At 47.0% G+C, this 26,680-nt stretch overlaps 2 protein-coding genes and 1 long non-coding RNA gene across 3 annotated transcripts in view; 2 read left to right on the forward strand and 1 right to left on the reverse strand.

The window, feature by feature from the left end:
* The window catches only part of LOC143926971 (uncharacterized), a 47,101-nt gene extending 30,450 nt beyond the window's left edge, over window positions 1-16,651 (reverse strand). The window contains exon 1 of the long non-coding RNA XR_013262174.1: window positions 16,557-16,651. This is a non-coding gene — a long non-coding RNA (uncharacterized LOC143926971). The remainder of the gene's footprint in view (window positions 1-16,556) is intronic.
* On the forward strand, window positions 198-2,701 carry LOC143927754 (uncharacterized). The gene has a single exon (XM_077452090.1). The coding sequence runs from the start codon at window positions 379-381 to the stop codon at window positions 2,425-2,427; it is 2,049 nt and encodes a 682-aa protein (XP_077308216.1). The 5' UTR covers window positions 198-378; the 3' UTR covers window positions 2,428-2,701.
* Window positions 16,652-22,647: 5,996 nt separating the features above from the next.
* Window positions 22,648-25,274, forward strand: LOC143927755 (uncharacterized). Its single transcript, XM_077452091.1, has one exon. It carries the CDS (start codon window positions 23,001-23,003, stop codon window positions 25,047-25,049), a length of 2,049 nt encoding a protein of 682 aa, XP_077308217.1. The 5' UTR covers window positions 22,648-23,000; the 3' UTR covers window positions 25,050-25,274.
* The last annotated feature ends 1,406 nt before the right edge of the window (window positions 25,275-26,680 follow it).

Raw genomic sequence — 26,680 nt, forward strand, 5'->3', positions numbered from 1 at the left:
GGTTGCAGGGAGGGGCCGAGCTCTCTCACTCTAGGATCATATTACCACTGCCAGCTCTGCTGCTCTGCTATGTACTGAGTGCAGAGTGAACTGTTTCAAACGAATCAGTTCACTGAAAAGAATCGATTCATCCAGTTCACTAAAAAGAACCGGTTCAAAAGAACGATTCGTTCATGAACTGGACATCACTACAGCCGCCGTCATTACGTATCTGGACTTTGTAGAGAGAGGGTGTTTATTACATTGGCTCTTCATAATATCGCAGATTGCTTATTAGTAGTTTATTCTAACGAGGAAAAACTAAACCTACGACTAAGAGAAAATATTCTCATTAAAGTTTTATTATAAAATCTGATCATTTTGCTTACAATTGCAAAAATGACATTTAGAAGAATGGAAAACATAGAATGCATGCAGTGCGTGAGGGAGGAGAGAGCAGAGCAATGCAGAAGGCAGCAATGGAGGGGAGAGGAGGATGCTGCCTTCATCAATTGTCAGAGGGGTCTGGCAGCAGAGAGGGAGAGGGACAGGCAAGGGAAGGAGCGACGGAGGAGAGAGAAGAACGATGCCTACCTCAGACATTTAAAGGAGATAGCAGAGGAGGGGGAGAGAGAAAGAGAAAAGGACAGAAAGAGGAAGGAGCAGAGGAGGAAAGAAGAAAATGCTGCCTTCTTGAATAATCTAAGGGAGCAGACAGCAAAGCGGGAGAGGGAAAGACAGATTCAGGAGGAAAAGAGAAGAGATGAGAATGCAGCATATCTCAAACATTTGAAGGAGATGGCAGAGGAGGAGGAGAGGAAAGGAGAAAAGGACAGAAAGATGAAGGAGCAGAGGAGGAAAGAAGAAAATGCTGCCTTCATGAATAATCTAAGGGAGCAGACAGCAAAGCGGGAGAGGGAAAGACAGATTCAGGAGGAAAAGAGAAGAGAGGAGAATGCAGCATATCTCAAATATTTGAAGGAGATGGCAGAGGAGGAGGAGAGAAAAATAGAAAAGGACAGAAAGATGAAGGAGCAGAGGAGGAAAGAGGATAATACTGCCTTCATGAATAAGCTGATGGAGCAGACAGCAAAGCGGGAGAGGGACAGAGAGATTCAGGAGCAAAGGACAAGAGAGGAGAATGCAGCATATCTTAAAAATTTGAAGGATATGGCTGAGAAGGAAGAGAGGAGAAAATATGAGGTGAGACAAATTCAGGAGCAAAGGAGAGGAGAGGAGAATGCAGCATTCATCAGTCATCTGAAGGATATGGCTGCGGAGGAGGAGAGGAGAAAAGAGGAGAGACAGATTCAGGAGCAAAGGAGAAGAGAGGAGAACACAGCATACCTCAGTCATCTGAAGGATATGGCTGCGAAGGAGGAGAGGAGAAAAGATGAGGAGAGTCAGGAAAGGGAGCCTGAGGATAGGAAGGAAGAGGAGAGAGGAGAAATGACAACAAAATTAAACACAAGGGAAGCAGATTGGGAGAGAAGTGTGGAGAAAGGGAAAAAAGGAGAGGAGAAGCAGAGGGAAAGTAAGAGGAAGATAGGATTTCTGGCCAAATTATGTGCAATGACAGCAGATTGCCTGAGGAAAAGAAAGCAGAAAGGGAAGGAAGATGAGGGAAAGAAAGGATTTCTAGCCAAATTACAGGCAATAAGAGCAGATTGGAAGAGGAAAAGAGAGGAGAAAAGGATTGAGAAGGATCGGAGGAAGAGAGAGGACCAGCTAAACACTTTGATAAGTAAAGTAAAGGTGCTGAAAGAAGAGAGGGAGAAGGAAAGTGAGGAGAAGAAGATAGCAGATGAGAGAAAAATGGAGGAGAGGAGTGCGTTTCAACTCAAATTAGATGCAATGAGAGCAGAGTGGGAGAGAAATATTGAAGAAGATAGAAGGATAGAAGAGGAGAAATGGAGAGATCAGGAGAAAAACAGAGAGGAGAGGAGAGCCATCATAACCAAATTCCAGTCAGATGTGGAGAGCAGAAGAGAGGAGGAGAGGCATAGATTGAGAGTAGCAGAGGAAGAGGCAAGCAAGAATTGGAGAAGCCTTAAAGAGAATGCAGGCGTGATCAAGGTACTGGAAGAAGAGAGGGAAAATGAGGACAGTAGCATAGAAGATGAGAGTAAAATGGCAGAGAGGAGTGCGTTTCAACTCAATTTAGAGGCAATGACAGCAGAGTGGGAGAAAAATATGGAAGAAGATAGAAGGCTAGAAGAGGAGAGATGGAGAGACCTTGAGAAAAACAGAGAGGAGAGGAGAGCAATGATAACCAAATTCCAGTCAGACGTGGAGCGCAGAAGACAAGAGGAGAGAGATAAATTGAGGGCAGCAGAGGAAGCTGCAAGCAAGAATTGGAGAAGCCTTAAAGAGAATGCAGGTGTGATCAAGGCACTGAAAGAAGAGAGGGTAGCAGAGGAGGAAGTGAGTGCAACAAAAGTGCATTGATAAGTAAAGTAAAGGCACTCAAAGAAGAGAGGGAAAACGAGGACCGTAGGATAGAAGATGAGACAAAAAGTACGTGTCAACTCAAATTAGAGGGAATGAGAGCAGAGTGGGAGAAAAATATGGAAGAGGAGAGATGGAGAGACCAGGAGAAAAACAGAGAGGAGAGCAATGATAACCAAATTCCAGTCTGATGTGGAGAGCAGAAGATAAGAGGAGAGGGATAGATTGAGGGTAGCAGAGGAGGGTGTGGTGGGAGGGGAGAGGGCCAATGCAGGTGGGGGTTGGATATGTGCTGGGGGGTGCATTGTGAGGGCAGAGGGCTAACGCAAGGGGGGGGGGGGTAGGAGGGTTAGATATATGCTGGGGGTGCATTGAGGGAACTAGTGCAAGGGGAGGGTAGGGGGGTTAGATATGTGCTGGGGGTGCTTTGGGAGAGGAGAGGGCTTGTGCTAGAAGGGGTTAAGTCAAGGCAGGAAGAGATCGTTACAGCCGGTGCTATGGCTCACCTTCTCAATGCAAATTCAGTGAGAGGTATTTTCCTTATGTCCTCCCTGGTACCCCTATCCAAAGAGCACCCCAAAGAAGATGTGGAGTATTAGCGTAGGGTACAGCACTACTAGTCCTAGGGCACACTAACACAGAGTATCGGGAGATGCGATGGCCATCACATTTTGAGAGACCCTAATCTGCAGCGTTCACTTTACAGTTTTTATAAAAATTAAAAAAGTGAAAAAAGGCAAAAAAAAAAAAACACCAACAAAAAAATAAAAAAAAATAAAAAAGAAAGTGACTCCATCGCTGTCGGAGGTGATTTCACCACCACAGTTAAAAAAAAGAGCATATATGTCAAAGCATGGGGGTAGGGGCGGAGGAGCGATTTGCTCCTAACATTAGGGGTGGATTGCCCCCATGCTTCGGCATATACTTTTTATGCACAGATTGTGTTAAAGGCCGGTGTAGAAGGCAGGAGACCGTTGGTAGTAGGGAGGTGTCCTGTAGTCCAACCGCAGGATGCAGATGATAGCAGGATGCAGCAGGTGGTTCCAACCGGAAGCAACGGACAGCAGGGATGTGCCTTGTAGCCCAGTGGCGGGATGCAGACCGCGGGCAGAATGCAGCTGACAACAGGGAGGAGTCATGTAGTCCAGCAGCGGGATGTAGGTGACAGCAGAATACAGCGGACAACGGGAAGGAGTCCTGTAGTCCAGCAGCAGGATGTAGGTGGTAACAGAACACAGCAGAAGGCACCAGCCAGATACAGTGGAGAACAGGGAGGTGTTCTGTAGTCCAGCAGCGGTAGGCAGGTAACTGGCAGGTAGCAGAGTAGTTAAACAGTCCGGGTCAAACACAGGTGAGCAGATCAGGTACCAAAACGAAGTCCAAGAGAATAGTCAGGTTCAGAAGCCAAGGTCGGGGGCAGGCAGCAAGCAGAGAAGTCAGAAACAGGCCAAGTTCAATACGGATCAGGTAGATTCAGATACAGGGTAGCAGAGTACACAGGAATGATGTTGATCGGGCAGCAAGACAGCAAGGCAAAGATCCCCTTTAAATAGCGTCATTGGCGCCAATTGCCGTCAAAACGGCCGCGCGCACGCCGGGGGTCCATGCAGGATGGGTTAGGTCTGTTGCACATGAGTGTCTAGCTGCTGTGCTGACATTTTTGTATGTCTGGAAGGCACAGGTGCTGCATTCAACCCCACTGCCATCACCCTGTCAAAGTCTATAATAGGCTGAATGTTAGGACCTGGGCTTGAACCTGGGACCTCTGGTGGGTCTGGCAGTGACTCTGCTTGCTGAGCCACCTGGAATGCTGGACAGCTCCTTGGACAATTCCTTGAATGATCTTGCCTTGAATCTTGTTTGCCTTGAACCTTGAACCCTTTGCTCCTCCCATGAACTTCCTGATTTAAGCCATGCCTCTGCACTTCCTGGTTGCCAGAATATTGTGCCTTCACCAGCCAATATCTTGCTCCTGTCTCTCCTGCTGCCGACCGTATCCTCGCTACCATTCGTTACCGACATTTGGCTTGTTCCTGGACTACGCTTCTGCTGAATCCCAACCTGCAACTATTTGTTACCGACTTTTGGCTTGTTTCTAAAGTACGCTTCTGCTTGATCCCTACCTGCTATATCTGCTACCAGACCCCGGCTTGCTCACCTCCTGGTGGGGCTATCCTGAGGAGCGCGACCTGGCACTAACACGCAGCAAAGCCCATCTCCACCTTCAGGAGCTCTGGTGAATACCGGTTAGTGCTTAGACCCCACACCTCAGGTGAACCCGTGTCATCAGCCAGGGTGACCTGTGTGAATACCTGCTCTACTGCTATAGCTACTAGCCTCTGAGCCTGACTCCAGACCGTGACACTGAAATATCTTGTGACTGGAAAGGGCCAAATGCTTGTCGGATGGGGGGAGGGTGGGGGGCGGGGGCAGACCATTTTGGCCCCCCCCTTGCCTCACGGGACCATGGTGTCGGCTATTATTATAAAAAATAAATATATATATTTAATTTTAATTTTTATCATAAAGGGGCTTATTCTATTGGTCACAGAGAGAGAAGCTACCGGAGGGTGAGAGGGCGGAAGGTGATGGGGTCAGGTGTCCTTGGAAGCTGTTTGGAGGGCTATTTATAGAACCCCTCTGACTGGAATTTAGCCAGTCGCCAGACAAGAGTCGTCAGAAGAGCTTCCTCCCAAATCACCCCCCCGTCGCGCCCGGTTTATGCGGTAGGATCCCTTTTGTCAGAGAGTCAAAGGGGATATGTGAGAATATGTTTAAAGAGATGATGGTCAACTCAAGTCTTAGTGGCTGGGTTGAGTTTTGGTGAATTCTGAAGATGAATTTTGTTTGAAGAAATGATTTAAGTAATAAAGTTCATGACATGATATATAATTTTGTTGTAAACCAATAAACCAGGCCGTGGCCTAATTGTATCCAAGTTATCTTTCTGTGGTGTGGTTTTTATTTTATTATGCATGTTTGCAGGTTGTGGATGTTAGCCTGATGTCTACGGTCCCATCAATGTAGACTATGTGAAATGACATGGGAGGCATTCCTCACTCTATTCTAACAGTTTGCAGTGTTATTCTCCAATGATTACATGGGTGCAGAGCAGTATGGAATCTGAATGTTTGGCTCATGTCATTGAAGACATGAAATTAATCTCTCAATACCTTCCATGTGATGTTGATCATTGCTTACTGGACTGTCATGGTTTCCATACACACCCACACACGCATAACTACGTGTTTCTGCCTGCATTTTCAGAAACAAGGCAAAATGTTCAACACACTTAAGTTGCTTTGATTTCTTACTGGAACCCTAAACGTGCTGTGATTTTGCAGTGTGTCATGCGAAAATGGCAGCAAAACCCACGTCTACAAGCATGCCTGGGTCGGTTTAAAAATATTTTACGTGAGTACCTTTGGCACGTTCGTCATAAAAAGGGCAGCCCATTCCAGTAAAAGGGCTGCCCTATGTGCAACACACAAAAAAAAGCTAAAAAAAAAAAACCTACAAGTGGGAACGCACATTCCCACTATCTTTTAAAGGGTTAATTTAACTTTACCAAAAACTGCCTAGGCAGATAAGGGACTTATGTAGACAAAAACAAACTGTGCAGTTCGGACCAGGGTTAAATGCCATTGCTATAGGTGTAGGCCATTAACGTACCTCATGAAGCCTGACTGGAAAACTCCCAGGACATTGCAAAGTACGTTAACTAAGAGACACTTAGCTGTTACTGAACATCTTCATCATCACAGGAGCAGCTCTCAGTGCGGAGCTCAAAGCTACTGCATCAGGGGAGAGAAAGTGCATGTGAAGTGGGATTGAATCCGAAAAAAAAAATCTCCCTCCTGTAATGGTGAAGGTGAACATTAATAGTCTGGAGTCTCTTAACTACAGTCTAGGAGTTTTCCATTCAGGCTTCATGAGGTATCAAAAAGGTCCATACACCTACAAGCAATCAACTTTGGTCAGAGCTGCACAGGTTTGTTTTCATCTACAGACACCCCTGTCATGTGAGTTGAAGCCCACCCCCTCACAGCTAGAATCACTCCCTAGGGCACACTTAACCCCTTCATTGCCCCCTAGTGTTTAATCCCTTCCCTGCCAGTGTCAATTACACAGTAATCAGTGCATTTTTATAGCACTGGTCGCTGTATAAATGACAATGGTTCCAAAATAGTGTCAAAAGAGTCCGATGTGTCCACCATAATGTCGCAGTCATGATAAAAATTGCAGATCGCCGCTATTACTAATAAAAACAATAATAAAAATGCCATAAAACTATGCCCTATTTTGTAGACGCTATAACTTTTGCTAAGAGAAATATAAATAAAGAAATCAATCAGCGCAAAAAATCGAACACATAACAGCAGCTGAACACTACACTGCGGCTCATGCATGCATTTGCAAATGCGTGCGGACTAAACCCCTGTTTTTAACGCATACTGTTAGACAAGTCTATTTGGTTATCTGCGAGATGGTGGTAAGTAGGCTTTGGTTTTTTCCTGGGCATTCCCCAGACATGGTTGTTACCTGTTTTTAGCCTTCCAGTGCCACTTACTGCGATAGCCAGCTATAGATGAGGGCGGTGGCAAGTTTTTGTTATCACGTGAGTGTTTGTATTGGTCCAGCAGTGCACCGACACCTTTGCTGCCATTGTGCTCTCGCTGGATGTTTGGTGTGCTCCTGTACCTTTAAGGAGGGGTGGGCTCCCCTTCAGTCCACCTGCTCTCATCTAATCATCAGAATGCATGTGCCTCCACTGCGGGGACACTTATATTTTAGTGTTAGGACCACAGATACCAGGGTGCCTTGACGTGGCTCTGTGGTTCACGCATGCGTTTGCAAATGCGTGCGGACTAAACCCCTGTTTTTAACGCAGGCTGTTAGACAGGTCAATTTGGTTGTCTGAGAGCTGGTGGTAAGTAGGCTTTGGTTTTTTCCTGGGCATTCCCCAGACATCGTTGTTAACTTTTGCTAAGAGAAATATAAATAAAGAAATCAATTAGCGCCAAAAAAATCTAACACATAACAGCAGCTGAACACTAAGGGCCAAAATATCAAATCCCTAAAAGGTAAATATAATAAAAAACAGTGCAGCACATTAACAAACAAAACAATAAAAGAAAACATATAAAAGTCCATAAGAGAGCACCATCAAGTGTTCATATACGGTGATCCTACAAATAACAGGCAAGGTGAACGCTCAAACCAGTGACAGCCTCCACCGATAGTTAAAGTGGTTGTATACTCGAATTTTTTACTTTTACCTACAGGAAAGCCTATGATAAGGCTTACCTGTAGGTAAAAAAAATATCTCCTAAACCTGTACGGTTTAGGAGATATTCCCCTCGGTATGCGCCGCTGACTATGCGCACAACGGGATTCTCGGCCTGAAAATCCGGCAATGTGGCCGGCGGCCGGAATGAAATCTCCCACGCGCATGCGCGGGAGTGACAATATCGCGGCTCCGGCCACTCACAGCGCCGGAGTCGCGATACCCGGAAGAAACGCTGAGGGAGCATGTCAGCTCCCTCGGCGTGGATCGGGCCAGATGTCGGGGCCTCGTTCTAAGGTAAGTATTTCATAATGAGCTAGTATGCGGTGCATACTAGCTCATTATGCCTTTTGCTTTGCAGGTTTAAAAAAAAAAATAATAATTTGCGGGTTTACTACCGCTTTAAAGCGACGCAGTGCCAAATCGTAAAAAGTGCTCAGTGTCCAGGAAGGGGGTAAAATCTTCCAGGGCTGAAGCGGTTAAGCTGTGGAGGACTCTGAAGAAACAACACACAAGTTGTAAAAAGTTTTACACTAGGACTGCCTTGCCTTCGATCACATACACCAATCAGAACTCACTTTCCCTGGAGCAGTACATGTCACTGGGGCACACTGAAAACAGCCCTTTAATAGAATGCAGATTAAAAGAGGATTAAATCAAGATGTGGGGGCAATACCTTGTAGTGAAATGATGGGTTAAAAACTGGAGGTTGTTTAAAAAAATGCAAAAACTCGGGGGGCGCATGCGCGAGGCTATGCATGGAGGACGTGTTCCACTAGAGCTCCGCACTCCCCGCCACAACATAGGGTATTTTCTCTGGGTTTGAGCCACCCTGCAACCCCAGCGTATCACCTCCGGAATGCACACGGATCACTCTGGTATAGTCCTGACGAATCACCGAGGCAAGAACAAGCCTAAACCGATAAAGGAGGCCCTAGCCCGCGCCTCGTCCAAAATGGCGGCGAAAGCTCTTGCTATACAGCGAGCCACCTCTCCAGACGGAGCAAGACATACCGACAGTGAAGAGGACGACCGCTCAGACGATCACGCTGATGGTCCCTCCACTATACCACCCTCAAGTATGTCTCAGGCGGATTTTCTGTCCCTGATGGAAAGCATGCTACATAAAGCCCTCAAATCTACCTCTGATCAGATAACAAACAAGCTAACCAGGGAGATAAGGGAACTAGGCCAACGCACATCAGATCTGGAGACTAGAGTAGATGATATTGAACTCACGCTCCAGGAGCAGGTCCAAGAACAGGTGGCCTTACGTGATGAGAATACCACCCTTCTCTCCCGCTTAGAGGATGCGGAAAATCGCTCCCGCAGATCCAATCTGCGCCTGCGAGGCATACCAGAAACGATCAATGATGTGCAATCCTTCACTACGGCCCTCTTCCAGGAACTGTCCCCCTCTATACCGATCGAACGCTTGGAATTCGATCGGATCCATAGGGCCCTTACCCGTCGACTACCCGATGGCCCTCCAAGGGATATTATTATTAAGCTCCACTTTTTCCGTACAAAGGAGCAATTGCTGGCTGCTGCACGCAACAAGGACGCTCTCCTGTTCCAAGGGCACACATACCAGCTCTTCTCTGACTTAGCCCTCCTAACGATTGCAAAACGCCGTGCGATGAAACCACAGTTGCAGATTCTTCAACAACATCAAGTGAAGTATACATGGCGCTTCCCTTTCGCCCTGCAGTTTTCTTACCAAGGGCAACAACATTCCTGCACTTCACCTGAAGCTCTCCAACATCTTCTGGAATCCCTACATCTGACGGCCCCAGCCCAACCTTCAGAGACGGCGCTACCTCGCACCCCAGCCCGGACCTCGGCCCATCCCTATACCATCACCCCGAGAAGACCTCCACCGGCCCCTTTCTCTATTTGTAAAGGGACTCCAGCCCTTCCTCCCCGAGACGTCGCAGCAGAATGCTCACTGCACTCTCCTCGCTGAACTATGCTACTTGCTCCTTTACCCTCTATTGAGTGCTACTGGAGGAACCTTGGTATGAGATCATGAGCCCATCATTCACTATTTTTGCCTGACCTCTTACCCAAGGCCCGAGGGGACTATCCTGTGATGGGTTTCCCCCCCCCCTTTTTTTTTTTTAGGGGGAACTTACGCAGTCCCCTATTACCCTCTGGGGTTGCACAGGCTCAGACCCTATGACTTCCTATTTGCCTTTCTTTTTGTGTTTTTTGTGTTTTTTTTTTTTATGTATACGGTTGTGTGGACTAACCACTTTGTTCCCCTAATTAGTACCTGGTTATGTTGCCTAAACACTGGGATTGCTTTATAGATATGTTTAACTAGTCCCACGACTGCTAATAGCCCATTACCAATGGCTTTACTATTATAGAGCTTTATTGTTATATTTTGACTCCAAAGTTTTGTATCTGAATATCCCGTTTGTGGCGGGAAGCTGTCATTGCTTTCCCCTAGTATGGTGTACACACCCTTCAGCCGGCTGGCCGACTGGGGAGTCTGTGCACTGTTTGGTCGGGCGGCAGATTTCTGTTCTCCCCTCCATTACGTGTCCATATCCTTCCCCTACAAACCCTACTTTTCCTCCCCTCCATCTCCGTTCTTCTCTTCTTTCTCCTCTCTCTCTTCTTCTGTCTTGTGTCGGCGGGGTCCTGGGGACATTTCTGCACATCTCCTCATTACTCTCCCGATGGCCCCCATAAAAATACTTTCACTTAATGTTAAGGGCCTGAATTCACCTAACAAGCGGGTCAAGGCGTTCCAGTCATTTGTATCGCTGAAGGCTGGCATTGTGGCTCTTCAGGAAGCTCACTTTTCCACTAGCGCAACCCCGAAATATTTTAGCTCCCGATACCCTCAAGTTTTCACCGCCTCCGCTCCCACGAAACAACGTGGTGTGCTGATTGCTATTCATCATACCCTTCCCTTTTCGGTGATCTCAGAAATTAAAGACCCGGAAGGGCGCTACGTTATCCTAGTGGGTCTACTTCAAGATGTAGAAACTACTTTGGTCTCCTATTATGCCCCTAATAACAACCCCACCCCTTTCTTCTCCCATCTACTCCAGGTCCTACGGACCCATTGTAAGGGCAACCTGATTTTATGTGGTGATTCAAATTTAGTGCTGCAACCTCATTTGGATAAATCTCCCTATGCCCCTGAACAGTACACTCCCTCTCTACGGTTTCGGAAGCTGCTACAGCAAGCCTCACTGATTGATACCTGGCGGGAATGCAACCCGGCTAAAAAGAACTACACTTTTTATTCATACCCCCATAAATCCTTCTCCAGAATCGATCATATCTTTCTTTCAGTTGCATCCTCCCCGATATTATATTGACTCTTTTATACAATCCATACCGTGGTCGGACCACTGCGCAGTAATAACCTCGATAACTTCCCTGATCCCCCAATCTAGAGATCGTTCATGGTGTTTTAATGAAGCCCACCTTACTAATCAATCTTATTTGCTAGATATCCAAGTGGCCCTTAAGGATTATGTGCAGAATAATTCCACCCCTGGTATCTCTCCTACCCTTCTCTGGGAAGCACATAAGCCGGTGATTAGGGGCACATGTATCTCAGTGTCCACGCACCTCAAAAGAGATAAGAAACTCCGACAGGCTAGGCTAGAACAGACGTTTCATCAGGCTTTCCTACAGTTTCAGTCCTCCTCAACAGAATCCAATAGGCTGGCGATGGAGAACGCTAGAGTTGAATTGGACCTGCTTCTGGCTGAGTCAGCTGACAAGGCTATCCGTAGGTCCAACCATACTTTTTATACGAAAGCAAACAAGCCAGATACGCTGCTGGCTATGCGCCTGCGGCGCCCTGATAGGAACCAGGTCCCCATTAGACTCAAAATAGATAGGCACACTCTTACCAGTAACCCCGTCAAGGTACTTCGTGAATTCCGTAACCGTCTGGAAGTCTTATATATGGCTAAACCTTCCTTCTCTCAACAAGCGGCTGACCGGCTGTTTCGAGACCTTTCCCTGCCCACAGTGACTGACTCCGATAGGGAATCCCTTGAGACACCTATTACGCCCGAAGAAATACTTGCGGCTATTAAGACTCTCAAACCACACAAGCGACCTGGCCCCGATGGACTTTCTGCCACTTATTATAAAAAATTTGCCCCCATCCTGACTCCTCTTCTCTGTAAATCCTTCAACGCCCTGCTGCAAAATCAGACATTTGGCCGTGACACTCTGACGGCTATAATAGCCATGATACCCAAACCCAATACCGATAACTCCCTGTGGTCTAACTTCAGACCCATCTCCCTACTAAAGCTGGACATTAAGCTTCTAGCCAAAGTTTTAGCCCTTCGTCTTAACCCTTTGATCGGCAGATTGATTAATAAGGATCAGGTAGGCTTCATGCCCCGGCGTCAAGCCAGTGACAACATTAGACGGGTTGTCTTGCTTCAACACATAGCCAGATCCCGCAAAATCCCTATGCACCTGCTTTCTCTTGATATAAAAAAGGCTTTCGACACGGTGTCTTGGCCATACCTGAATTATATCCTTAAACGTTGGGGTTTTGGCCCGCACTTTTTACAATGGGTGAATTCCCTCTACAACCAACCACAAGCCTATATAAAATACTCAGGTTTCCGCTCGGATGCTTTTTCTATAGAAAGAGGAACCAGGCAGGGCTGCCCCCTTTCTCCCCTTATCTTTGCTTTGACCATTGAGCCCCTCGCCGCTTTAATTAGAGCCTCCCCAGACATAAAAGGACTGGAAATAGCCTCTACTTCCCATGAGATATGCCTGTTTGCTGATGATGCACTCCTTTTTGTGACCTCGCCTCGAACAACGCTTCCGAACCTTATCCCCATTTTAGATAAATTCGCAACTATTTCGGGTCTGGAAGTTAATCAGCAGAAATCTAGAGCCCTGAATGTATCTCTCCCACCCCAAGAATTGGCCCACATACAAAGCAGCTTCCCCTTTCTCTGGTCCACTTCCGCACTTCCATACCTAGGTATAAAATTGACTGGTGATCCCACTACTCTCTTTCGGGCTAATTATCTTCCTATGCTTTCACACCTAACCTCCCTGTTATGCCCCGTACACACGAGCGGACTTTTCGACATCCAAACTCCGACGGACTGAGTCCGGCGGACTATCCGCTCGTGTGTGGGCTGCAACGGACTTTAGCTTCGCTAAAGTCTGACGGACTTTAGAAATGAAGCATGCTTTAAATTTTCCCGACGGAACTCCGCCGGACCCGGTCCCCTTTGAAAAATCCGCTCGTGTGTGTGCTACTCCGACGGACTAAAACCGACGCTAGGGCAGCTATTGGCTACTGTCTAGGAACTTCCTACGTCGAATCCAGTCGTACGTCATCACGTTCGACTCCGTCGGAAGTTTGGTGTGATGGTGTGTGGTCAAGTCCGTTCGGTCGAAAAGTCCGCCAGAACTCCGTCGGAACTCCGGCGGAACTCCGGCGGAACTCCTTTGGAGGTCTGTCAGACTTAATCCCTCTCGTGTGTACGGGGCATTAGAGTCCTGGAAATCCCTTTGTGTATCCTGGTTTGGTAGAATAGCGGCTGTCAAAATGACTCTTCTGCCTAAACTCCTCTACCTATACAGAGTTCTCCCAATCCCAGTCCCCTCCTACTTTCACCGTATTGTACACTCTCGGGTATTCAAATATATATGGGGTCCAAATAAGCCCAGGGTTCCGAGATCTATTCTTCTCCGGGACAGAAGCAGGGGGGGTCTTGGTGTACCAAACTTTATTCGCTGCCCAGTTGGCTCAGCTCACCCTATTCCACGCGACCAGCGAAGTCCCCATATGGGTCAGTCTGGAGGCGATCGAACTATATCCCCTACTAATATCTAACGTATTATGGATTCCGCCTTCAGCTCGTGGCCCCATAACTAATCCAATCACTAGTCACTCATTGAAGCTATGGGACAGATTGCGTGGCCCCTACAGGCTGGTCTCTCCACATTCCCCCTTTTTTTGGCCACCCCATATTCTACCCGGCTTTTACGGAACCTGGGTCTTTTTGCCATTGGTCCCAAGCTGGCCTTTACAGAATACTCGATCTCGTCTCTAATACCTCTCTTAAACCCTTCTCAGTTCTTCAAGCTCAGACTGGATTATCCCCAACTGAAACCTTCCGGTATCTCCAAATAGCCCACCTCGTCAGGGCAACGATTGGTTCTTGCTCCTCTCTTGTAAGTTTGTCTTTCTTTGAAAAGTTATGCTCCTCGGACCCCCATGCACCGGGTATCATTTCAACCATCTATACCCACCTAACCACTCTCCCGTCCACCCTTCCTCTCTATGCTGCGCAGTGGTCCAAGGACTTGCAACTGACTCTTGATGAGGAGGACTGGTCCCAAATATGGGCCAATACCAAATCATCCACCCAGAATATAGTGGCTCTGGAGGCTAATTATAAGGTGCTTATGCGATGGTATCTGGTCCCTGCTAGGATCTCCAAATTTTTGCCAACTTACTCACCGGCGTGCTTCCGAGGCTGTGGAGAGAGGGGTACACATGCCCACATATGGTGGACATGCCCGATAGTGAAACAATTCTGGCTAGCAGTGTTTCAAATAGCTTCCACATTACTTCACGATACCCTGGCTCCTGACCCAGTCCTTGCACTTTTAAACCATGTACAAGGAGACTATACCAAGGCCCAACTCCTCCTTCTTCTTCAGCTGACTACGGCTGCAAAGCAGACCATCGCCAAAGCCTGGAAAACCCCGAACCTACATATAACTGAAAATAAAAATAGGGTAACCCAAGCCATGATTCATAGCAAGATTGAGGCAACATTACTGGATCGTGTCCCCCACCATTCTCGAATTTGGACCCCTTGGGTAGATAACTTCTTCCCCCCAGATTTTGACACAAGCCTCCTTGTACCATAAATTCAGTCCACCCTGAACCTAAATGCTTAATGGTCCCCTGGGGCCCTGTGCGGTCCTGCCGACACTGACTCTGTCTCTCCCTCTCCGTCCCCTTCTCTCTAGCTCGCTCCTTTCTTCCTACTGTGCCTTCCCCTCCTTTACCTCTTCTTAGCTTATGGCTACAGTTTGTCTAACTGTATTCTCTGTGCCATGAACAAGGTCCTTCGGATGACTATCCCGTTTGCCCTGCATTCTCTTCTGTCCCTACCGCGTTGGTTTTATGTTTTGGGTTGATGATGGTTGGGGGGTTCTCCCCCTCTTAACTGGCTGTCCTCTTATCGAATGCACCGGTGTGTTCCCTTGTTCCAATGTAAAGTGCGCTAGTAATGTGCTTAGTGTTATTTAAAGAGGAAGTAAACCCTGATGGGTTTACTTCCTCTTTTTTTCCCTGCAAAGGTAAAGCATAATGGACTACTATGCATCGCATAGTAGCTCATTATGTGTCACTTACCTGACACAGGAGCCAGTGAAGTCGCCGCTGTCCCCTGTAGTCCGCCGCATCCATGTTGCTGGTGGCGTCTCGCAGCTCCGACGAATCACAGCGGCGCAGCCGCGATGACGTCACTCCCGCGCATGCGCACGGGAGTCGCGTCTCGCAGCTCCGCCGCTGCCATTCGGCGAAGCCGCGATGACGTCACTCCCGCGCATGCGCACGGGAGTCGACAAATTAGGCAAATCCATTCTTGGACTTGCCGCATTTAGTGCGCCTGCGCGCCGCTATCTACGGCGCATGCGCCGTAGACAGCGGTGCCCATTGTCGGGCAAATATCTCCTAAACCATATAGGTTTAGGAGATATTGCTTGGACCTACAGGTAAGCCTTAATCTAGGCTTACCTGTAGGTCCAAGTTGTTTGGAAGGGTTTACTTCCTCTTTAAACACAGTGATGTTCTTTCTTTTTGTAACCAACGTTATGTGCCGCGCTCGCGGTCTTGAAAACTTCTGTTTGTATTCCTTATTTTTGTGTTATTCACAATAAAAAATTTGAAACCAAAAAAAATGCAAAAACTCTATTGCATGGTCGTAGGCTTCTGGGTATAACAAAAATAAGCCAATAAAAGGGTCAGTCCATTCAAAGTGATACAGTACATCTGTTGTGGACAAGTGCTAAAAGACAATGATTTGTCTGCTTTATATATTTCTTGGGGAGTCTGAAAAACGTATTTGAGTTCTTAGCTTCACTCACTGTATCTTATGCCCCGTACACACTATGAGAAAATTGGGCGAACGATCGGCCAGTTTTCCTCACAGCAAGTCGGAACCAAGGATAGGAATAATGTATGAAAATTCTCATATGACAAAGGATTTATATTTTCCCAGTGATCTCTGTCATGTCAATGGTAGCCCATCCCACTACAGTTAGAACACACTGAGGGAACACAGTTAACCCCTTGATCTCCCCTAGTATTAACCCCTTCCTTGCCAATGACATTTATACAGTAATCAATGGCTATTTATGGCACTGATCGCTGTATAAATGACACTGGATCCAAAAAAATCTGTCAAAAGTATCCGATGTGCCCGCCTCAATGTCACCGTTCCGCTAAAAATCGCTGCACTGTTTACTCTATGTAGCTGAGGCTACATGCAGCCCATACAGTATTGAATAGCAATTCCAGTGATCCAGTCATTAGTGCAGATGTCTTTTTGTGTGCTCTACTAATCCATTTCTAAACAGACATTCACACAACATTGCATCAGAGAACAAGTGTGTATATATTGCTGTGGTGCTTTAGTGTCATGCATTTTTGAAAAGAATGAGTACCCAAAACGCGTGCACAAGTGAGCAAAGCAAGCCTTGCATAGGTGTAAATGTGCTCTTAAAAAGGAAAAGAGGGAAATAGGGAAGGGTTACCAAGGGGCATTAAAGTCTAGAAGCAAGTCAAATGTGTCCTTTAGCCACATACCAGAAGGAATGAAGAAGCTCTGGCAACCTCCAGAAAATGTGGACAGAGAATTGCATTTTGTGCTTCCAATGGTCATTTCTGCTGAATACCCTGTAATACAATCAAACAAATCATGTTTACATCAATACATGAAGAAAAAGAAGCAACAACTGCATAAGGAAGCGAAAAGTAATCAGGACCGTGACGACCATAACAGTCTCAATGATCAAAAATAAAAAGTAGAAATACAGTACAAGAAAAAGGTCTACTACATTTTACAGTTCTTTTACACTGATCTTTTTTTTGAGGGGTTTTGCAATCTTTGAGTCACATGTCAAAGTTTCACAGGTATATGATTGGAGTCAGGAGTCCAGAAAATCTGACAAAAACGCATATGCATTTTAACAATGGAATGGGGTGAAAGTGCCTTAAGTCTATTTACAAGGTACCCTGGTGTTTTTAACCACTTGACCACTGGGCACTTAAACACCCTTAATAACCAGACCAATTTTCAGCTTTTGGTGCTCTCACAAATTTTTGTCCTTTTTTTCACACAAATGGAGCTTTCTTTTGGTGGTATTTAATCACCGCTCGGTTTTTTATTTTTTGTGCTATAAAAGTAAAAATACAGAAAATTCTGTAATAAAATGAATTTTTCTTTGTTTCTGTTATAAAATTTAGCAGATTAGTAATTTTTTCTTCATAATTTTTATTTATTTTTTGGCCAAAATTTATACTACTACATATCTTTGGTAAAAATAAGTACAAATTGGTAGATATTATCTGGTCTTTCTGAAAGTTATAGAGTCCACAAGCTATGGTGCCAATATCTGAAAATTGATCACACCTGAAGCACTGATGGCCTATTTCAATTCTTGAGACCCTAACATGCCAGAAAAGTACAAATACCCCCCAAATGACCCCTTTTTGGAAAGAAGACATTCCAAGGTATTTAGTAAGAGGCATGATGAGTTTTTTGAAGTTGTAATTTTTTCCCACAATTCTTTGTAAAATCAAGATTTTTTTTTCACAAAATTGTCATATTATCAGTTTATTTCTCACACACAGCATATGCATACCACAAATTACACCCCAAAACACATTCTGCTATTACTCCCGAGTACGGCGATACCACATGTGTGAGACTTTTACACAGTGTGGCCACATACAGAGGCCCAACATGCAGGGAGCACCATCAGGCGTTCTGGAGCACCCAGGACAATTCTGACATTTCTCTCCTACATGTAAAAATCATCATTTATTTGCTAGAAAATTACATAGAATCCCAAAACATTATATATGTTTTTTTAGCAAACACCCTGGAGAATACATTGGTGGTCGTTGGAAAAAAAAGTTTTGTGCTTAGAAAAAAAAAAAACACAGTAAATTTAGCCCAATTTTTGAGTAAATAGATACCTAACATGTCACTCTTCAAAATTGCACACGCTCGTGGAATGGCGCCAAACGTCGCTACTTAAAAATCCCCATAGGCGACGATTTAAATTTTTTTTACTGGTTATATGTTTTGAGTTACAGAGGAGGTCTAGGGCTGGAATTATTGCTCTCGCTCTAACGTTTGCAGCGATACCTCACATGTGTGGTTTGGACACCGTTTTCATATGTGGGCGGGACTTACGTATGCGTTCGCTTCTGCATGCGAGCACATGGGGACAGGGGCGCTTTAAAAAAAAATTTTTTATTGTTCATTTTACTTTATTTATTTTAGTTTGACTTTTTTTTCCCCAAAAATACATTTTTTGATCACTTTTATTCCTATTACAAGGAATGTAAACATCCCTTGTAATAGGAATATGGCATGACAGGTCCTCTTTACAGTGAGATATGGGGTCAATAAGACCCCACATCTCACCTCTGAGCTGGGAAGCCTGAAAAAAAAAAAAAAAGATTCTGGCTTTGATCGTATTGGCGAGTTGGTAGAAGCACCGGAGGGCGGCGGGAGGGGGGGGGGGATGTCTATGGCTGGGTATTGCAGGGTATCACCGACTATGGCTGGGTATGGCTGGGTATCTCAGAGTATGGCTGGGTATCTCAGAGTATGGCGTTGCAGAGTATTGCGTTGCAGAGCATTGCAGGATATTGGCGGGTGTTGCAGAGCATTGCAGAGTGTTGCAGGGTATTGGCGGGTGTTGCAGAGCATTGCAGAGTGTTGCAGGGTATTGGCGGGTGTTGCAGAGTGTTGCAGGGTACTGGTGGGTGTTGCAGAGCATTGCAGAGTGTTGCAGGGTATTGGCGGGTGTTGCAGAGTTTTGCAGGGTATTGGCGGGTGTTGCACAGCATTGCAGAGTGTTGCAGGGTATTGGCGGGTGTTGCAGATTGTTGCAGGGTATTGGCGGGCGTTGCAGAGCTTGGCAGAGTGTTGCAGGGTATTGGCGGGTGTTGCAGAGCATTGCAGAGTGTTGCAGGGTATTGGCGGGTGTTGCAGATTGTTGCAGGGTATTGGCGGGCGTTGCAGAGCTTGGCAGAGTGTTGCAGGGTATTGGCGGGTGTTGCAGAGCATTGCAGAGTGTTGCAGGGTATTGCAGTGTTGCAGGGTATTGCAGAGTGTTGCAGAGTATTGCAGAGTATTGCACAGTAATGCAGAGTATTGCACAGCACAGTAATGCAGAGTATTGCACAGTAATGCAGAGTAATGCAGAGTATTGGCAGGGAATTGAGGGGTTAATTTTCGATGAGCAGCGATGTGGGCACTGCAGATGCAGCCCACATCGCTGCTGACACCGATCTCTTCCCCCTCCGCTGTTCCGATCGGTACAGAGAGGGGGAGGGAGGAACTGGCGTCATAACATGACGCCGGTTTGTTTACAAGTGATCAATCCGTCATTTGACGGAGCGATCACGTGGTAAACAACCGCCATGAGCGTCCGTTTACCGTGATCCGTGATGCCCACAGGACCCGGCGGTCACGGATGCTCTCGAGTGCGCGCCCCAGGGGTGCGCGAGAGCGGAATTCTGGGAGGACGTCATATGACGGCCTCCCAGAGTTAAACAACCGCCCTGTAGCCGTCATTTGGCTATGGGCCGGTTGTTAAGTGGTTAATCACAAATTTTTGCTATATTTTGACACTTTACAAGACTTTTCTACCATTTTCCAAATACTTTTCTACAACATAATTGGCTACCTGACTTGGTAAATTCATTGGACATAAATGTGGCAGCACAAAGGTGTGCATTAATATCGTGCTGCCACATATATACATACAGTGCATCCAGAAAGTATTCACAGCGCTTCACATTTTATGTTACAGCCTTATTCCAAAATGGATTAAATTCATTATTTTCCTCAAAATTCTACAAACAATAGACCATAATGACAACGTGAAAGAAGTTTGTTTGAAATATTTCCCAATGTATTAAAAATAAAAAATGAAAAAAAATCCAATGTACATGACACTCAAAATTCAGCTCAGGTGCATCCTGTTTCCACTGATCATCCTTGGATGTTTCTTCAACTTGATTGGACTCCACCTGTGGTAAATTCAGGTGATTGGACATGATTTGGAAAGGCACACACCTGTCTATATATGGTCCCACAGTTAACAGTGCATGTAAGGTCCGGTTAATACTGAGGCAGCACGACTGCCTCAGGTGACCTGGACACAACCGCTGCGTCAACTTGCAAAACTACTTCTGTATAGAAGTCAATGCAAGTCGCCTCAAGTTGCCCACAAAGTCGTACAGGAACCTTTTTCTAAGTTCAAGTTGCCCACAAGTCGCTCCGATTAGAACTGTTCCATTGTACAGAACAGGACGCTACTTGTCAGGCGGCTAAGTCGTCTGACAAGTCGTCCCAGTGTGAACCAACCCTCGGAGCACAAAACAGCTCAGTGATTGATAGAGGTTACAGCATGTGATTACAACCTGCTGATTGGTTGCTTAAGGTTATAGCACATCATCTCACTGCCTACACACCACAGACTGCAGAGCTAACAGGACCCACGAACAGACAAAAAATTCTAGAACTAGTTATTAGCAATGAGGGCTGAGGGATGTGCTGTGTATGGAATGCAAGGTTGAGCGGTGCGCTTTGTACGGAATGCAGGGTTCAGAGGTGAGCTGTGTATGGAGTGAAAGGTTCAGAGGTGCGCTGTGTATGGAGTGCATGGTTGAAAGGTGCGCTATAAACAGCGTACAGAGTTGAAAGGTGTGCTGTGTATGGTGTGCAGACTTGAGGGGGTGTGCTGTGTACGGATTGCAGGCTTGAGGGAGTGCGCTGTGTACGGAGTGCAGACTTGAAGGGTGTGCTGTGTACGGAGTGCAGACTTGAGAGGGTGCACTGTGTAAGGAGTGCAGGCTTGAAGAGGTGCGCTGTGTAAGGAGTGCAGGCTTAAGGAGGTGCGCTGTGTATGGAGTGCAGGCTTGAAGAGGTGCGCTGTGTAAGGAGTGCAGGCTTGAGGAGGTGCGCTGTGTACGGAGTGCAGGCTTGAGGGGGTGCGCTGTGTACGGAGTGCAGGCTTGAGGGGGTGCGCTGTGTAAGGAGTGCAGGCTTGATGAGGTGCGCTGTGTAAGGAGTGCAGGCTTGAGGAGGTGCGCTGTGCACGGAGTGCAGGCTTGAGGGGGTGCGCTGTGTACGGAGTGCAGGCTTGAGGGGGTGCACTGTGTAAGGAGTGCACGCTTGAAGAGGTGCACTGTGTAAGGAGTGTAGGCTTGAGGAGGTGCGCTGTGTACGGAGTGCAGGGTTGAGGGGTGCGCTGTGTAAGGAGTGCAGGCTTGAGGGGGTGCGCTGTGCAGAGTGCAGGCTTGAGGGGTTACATCTGTCTACATCTCCCCATCTGTGTACTTAGTGTCCATGCAGGCTGCCAGTCAGGAGGGGCTTCTGCCTGTGTGGATGCCTCATCCTCTTCCTCCTGGCCCAGGTTTCCTTTCCTCCAGTCCTGCGGTGGTGCAGGGTCAGAGTGCTAGGGTCCGCATTGCAGCACACTGACAGGCAGGAGAAGCGGCTGCAGAAGTCCAGGCTGTGGGCTAAAAGGACGGACAGAGCTGGGATCCTGGTGTTAGGAGTAATGGAGAGGATACCTCGCCTGCCCTCCTTTTCTCCCTCTCTGCACAGTCACTGGCTGTCCTCTCCAATCCCTGGGATGGATAGTGTTCACTTTAGTGCTCTCACCACTGGAGCCTAAGCTGGGACTCCGCTACAAATGTTCTCCCCCTCTTTCTCCTAGACTGCACAGCACAGGAGATGAAACTGCACCCTTCTAAATGTTGCGCAAGGTTCCCCTTGCCCCCACGTTACATCACTGCCTGCAGAGTATTCAGGACCTGGACCCACCAGAATGAAGCATCGGCTGTGAGAGGAATGGAAGAAGTGACCACACCACCAGCCCCGCCGACCATCTTGTTTGCTAAGCTGCAGAGCGCCCCCTGGCTTCCAGATCCAGGAATGTGTGCACAGGAGAACCTGAAACTCAGGAAGAAGACCACACTACTGTCCTGGCCTTATGGGTACTGCTAGGCTGGCCTGAGGGGCACTGCTGGGCTGGCTTGATGGGCACTGCTGGGCTGGTCTGACGGGTTCTCCTGGGCTGGCCTTATGGGTCATGCTTGGCTGGCCTGATGGGTTCTGTTGATTCTGGTCTGATGGGTACTGCTAGGCTGGCCTCATGGACACTGCTGGACTGGTCTGATAGGTTCTTCTGGGCTGGCCTAATGGATTCTGTAGATTCTGGTCTAATAGGAACTGCTGGGCTGGTCTGATGGGTTCTTCTGGGCTGGCCTAATGGGTTCTGTCGATTCTGGTCTGATGGGCACTGCTGGGCAGGCTTGTTCTTTCTGTCCACAGACACCCACAGATTGATATACTTGTCACCTCTCATAAATTTCCCCTGACCCTATTATGGAGGAGTGACGTCATTTTCTAGTGATAATAAAGAATTTAAGCCACATAGTTATAATTTAGAAAAAAAATAGTTGTCTCTCAGTGTATTACCAGTATACACACAGTACCAGTCTGTGGCACGTCATATTAACAGAATTAGCAGACCGGCAGCCAATAGGAATCCAGGAACGTGTCTCCCCCACGTCTTGCAAGGAAGAGCTCTGAGCGCAGACAGGAGCCAGTAGGGCGAACTCTACCAGGAAGGCATTAGGAATCGATCACAGCACAATCGCTCTGCGCTGACTGCACCCACGTAGGTAAGTCGCTCGGTCGTCATAGCAACATTGCCTTCTACGGCCGCGCTGGGAAATTGCAGCCGCCTGATTGGCTGAGACATTGTGACGTCACAGCAAGGAGTAGCAGTCGGAAGGTATATGAGCTGCACTGTGTGTAGCCGTCATTACGTATCTGGACTTTGTAGAGAGAGGGTGTTTATTACATTGGCTCTTCATAATATCGCAGATTGCTTATTAGTTTATTCTAACGAGGAAAAACAAAACCTACGACTAAGAGAAAATATTCTCAGTGAAGTTTTATTTTAAAATCTGATCATTTTGCTTACAATTGCAAAAATGACATTTAGAAGAATGGAAAACATAGAATGCATGCAGTGCGTGAGGGAGGAGAGAGCAGAGCAATGCAGAAGGCAGCAATGCAGGGGAGAGGAGGATGCTGCCTTCATCAATTGTCAGAGGGGTCTGGCAGCAGAGAGGGAGAGGGACAGGCAAGGGAAGGAGCGACGGAGGAGAGAGAAGAACGATGCCTACCTCAGACATTTAAAGGAGATAGCAGAGGAGGGGGAGAGAGAAAGAGAAAAGGACAGAAAGAGGAAGGAGCAGAGGAGGAAAGAAGAAAATGCTGCCTTCTTGAATAATCTAAGGGAGCAGACAGCAAAGCGGGAGAGGGAAAGACAGATTCAGGAGCAAAGGACAAGAGATGAGAATGCAGCATATCTCAAACATTTGAAGGAGATGGCAGAGGAGGAGGAGAGGACAGGAGAAAAGGACAGAAAGATGAAGGAGCAGAGGAGGAAAGAAGAAAATGCTGCCTTCATGAATAATCTAAGGGAGCAGACAGCAAAGCGGGAGAGGGAAAGACAGATTCAGGAGCAAAAGAGAAGAGAGGAGAATGCAGCATATCTCAAATATTTGAAGGAGATGGCAGAGGAGGAGGAGAGAAAAATAGAAAAGGACAGAAAGATGAAGGAGCAGAGGAGGAAAGAGGATAATACTGCCTTCATGAATAAGCTGATGGAGCAGACAGCAAAGCGGGAGAGGAACAGAGAGATTCAGGAGCAAAGGACAAGAGAGGAGAATGCAGCATATCTTAAAAATTTGAAGGATATGGCTGAGAAGGAAGAGAGGAGAAAATATGAGGTGAGACAAATTCAGGAGCAAAGGAGAGGAGAGGAGAATGCAGCATTCATCAGTCATCTGAAGGATATGGCTGCGGAGGAGGAGAGGAGAAAAGAGGAGAGACAGATTCAGGAGCAAAGGAGAAGAGAGGAGAACGCAGCATACCTCAGTCATCTGAAGGATATGGCTGCGAAGGAGGAGAGGAGAAAAGATGAGGAGAGTCAGGAAAGGGAGCCTGAGGATAGGAAGGAAGAGGAGAGAGGAGAAATGACAACAAAATTAAACACAAGGGAAGCAGATTGGGAGAGAAGTGTGGAGAAAGGGAAAAAAGGAGAGGAGAAGCAGAGGGAAAGTAAGAGGAAGATAGGATTTCTGGCCAAATTATGTGCAATGACAGCAGATTGCCTGAGGAAAAGAAAGCAGAAAGGGAAGGAAGATGAGGGAAAGAAAGGATTTCTAGCCAAATTACAGGCAATAAGAGCAGATTGGAAGAGGAAAAGAGAGGAGAAAAGGATTGAGAAGGATCGGAGGAAGAGAGAGGACCAGCTAAACACTTTGATAAGTAAAGTAAAGGTGCTGAAAGAAGAGAGGGAGAAGGAAAGTGAGGAGAAGAAGATAGCAGATGAGAGAAAAATGGAGGAGAGGAGTGCGTTTCAACTCAAATTAGATGCAATGAGAGCAGAGTGGGAGAGAAATATTGAAGAAGATAGAAGGATAGAAGAGGAGAAATGGAGAGATCAGGAGAAAAACAGAGAGGAGAGGAGAGCCATCATAACCAAATTCCAGTCAGATGTGGAGAGCAGAAGAGAGGAGGAGAGGCATAGATTGAGAGTAGCAGAGGAAGAGGCAAGCAAGAATTGGAGAAGCCTTAAAGAGAATGCAGGCGTGATCAAGGTACTGGAAGAAGAGAGGGAAAATGAGGACACTAGCATAGAAGATGAGAGTAAAATGGCAGAGAGGAGTGCGTTTCAACTCAATTTAGAGGCAATGAGAGCAGAGTGGGAGAAAAATATGGAAGAAGATAGAAGGCTAGAAGAGGAGAGATGGAGAGACCAGGAGAAAAACAGAGAGGAGAGGAGAGCAATGATAACCAAATTCCAGTCAGACGTGGAGCGCAGAAGACAAGAGGAGAGAGATAAATTGAGGGCAGCAGAGGAAGCTGCAAGCAAGAATTGGAGAAGCCTTAAAGAGAATGCAGGTGTGATCAAGGCACTGAAAGAAGAGAGGGTAGCAGAGGAGGAAGTGAGTGCAACAAAAGTGCATTGATAAGTAAAGTAAAGGCACTCAAAGAAGAGAGGGAAAACGAGGACTGTAGGATAGAAGATGAGACAAAAAGTACGTGTCAACTCAAATTAGAGGGAATGAGAGCAGAGTGGGAGAAAAATATGGAAGAGGAGAGATGGAGAGACCAGGAGAAAAATAGAGAGGAGAGCAATGATAACCAAATTCCAGTCTGATGTGGAGAGCAGAAGATAAGAGGAGAGGGATAGATTGAGGGTAGCAGAGGAGGGTGTGGTGGGAGGGGAGAGGGCCAATGCAGGTGGGGGTTGGATATGTGCTGGGGGGTGCATTGTGAGGGCAGAGGGCTAACGCAAGGGGGGGGGGGTAGGAGGGTTAGATATATGCTGGGGGTGCTTTGAGGGAACTAGTGCAAGGGGAGGGTAGGGGGGGTTAGATATGTGCTGGGGGTGCTTTGGGAGAGGAGAGGGCTTGTGCTAGAAGGGGTTAAGTCAAGGCAGGAAGAGATCGTTACAGCCGGTGCTATGGCTCACCTTCTCAATGCAAATTCAGTGAGAGGTATTTTCCTTATGTCCTCCCTGGTACCCCTATCCAAAGAGCACCCCAAAGAAGATGTGGAGTATTAGCGTAGGGTACAGCACTACTAGTCCTAGGGCACACTAACACAGAGTATCGGGAGATGTGATGGCCATCACATTTTGAGAGACCCTAATCTGCAGCGTTCACTTTACAGTTTTTATAAAAATTAAAAAAGTGAAAAAAGGCAAAAAAAAAAAAAAAACACCAACAAAAAAAAAATATAAAATAAAAAAGAAAGTGACTCCATCGCTGTCGGAGGTGATTTCACCACCACAGTTAAAAAAAAGAGCATATATGTCAAAGCATGGGGGCAGGGGCGGAGGAGCGATTTGCTCCTAACATTAGGGGTGGATTGCCCCCATGCTTCGGCATATACTTTTTATGCACAGATTGTGTTAAAGGCCGGTGTAGAAGGCAGGAGACCGTTGGTAGTAGGGAGGTGTCCTGTAGTCCAGCCGCAGGATGCAGATGATAGCAGGACGCAGCAGGCGGTTCCAACCGGAAGCAACGGACAGCAGGGATGTGCCTTGTAGCCCAGTGGCGGGATGCAGACCACGGGCAGAATGCAGCTGACAACAGGGAGGAGTCATGTAGTCCAGCAGCGGGATGTAGGTGACAGCAGAATACAGCGGACAACGGGAAGGAGTCCTGTAGTCCAGCAGCAGGATGTAGGTGGTAACAGAACACAGCAGAAGGCACCAGCCAGATACAGTGGAGAACAGGGAGGTGTTCTGTAGTCCAGCAGTGGTAGGCAGGTAACTGGCAGGTAGCAGAGTAGTTAAACAGTCCGGGTGAAACACAGGTGAGCAGATCAGGTACCAAAACGAAGTCCAAGAGAATAGTCAGGTTCAGAAGCCAAGGTCGGGGGCAGGCAGCAAGCAGAGAAGTCAGAAACAGGCCAAGTTCAATACGGATCAGGTAGATTCAGATACAGGGTAGCAGAGTACACAGGAACGATGTTGATCGGGCAGCAAGGCAAAGATCCCCTTTAAATAGCGTCATTGGCGCCAATTGCCGTCAAAACGGCCGCGTGCATGCCAGGGGTCCATGCAGGATGGGTTAGGTCTGTTGCACATGAG

The sequence above is a fragment of the Lithobates pipiens genome, unplaced genomic scaffold (genome assembly GCF_037356315.1).
Source record: "Lithobates pipiens isolate NorthernLeopardFrog02 unplaced genomic scaffold, aLitPip1_a1.2 Scaffold_23, whole genome shotgun sequence".
NCBI lineage: Eukaryota > Metazoa > Chordata > Amphibia > Anura > Ranidae > Lithobates > Lithobates pipiens.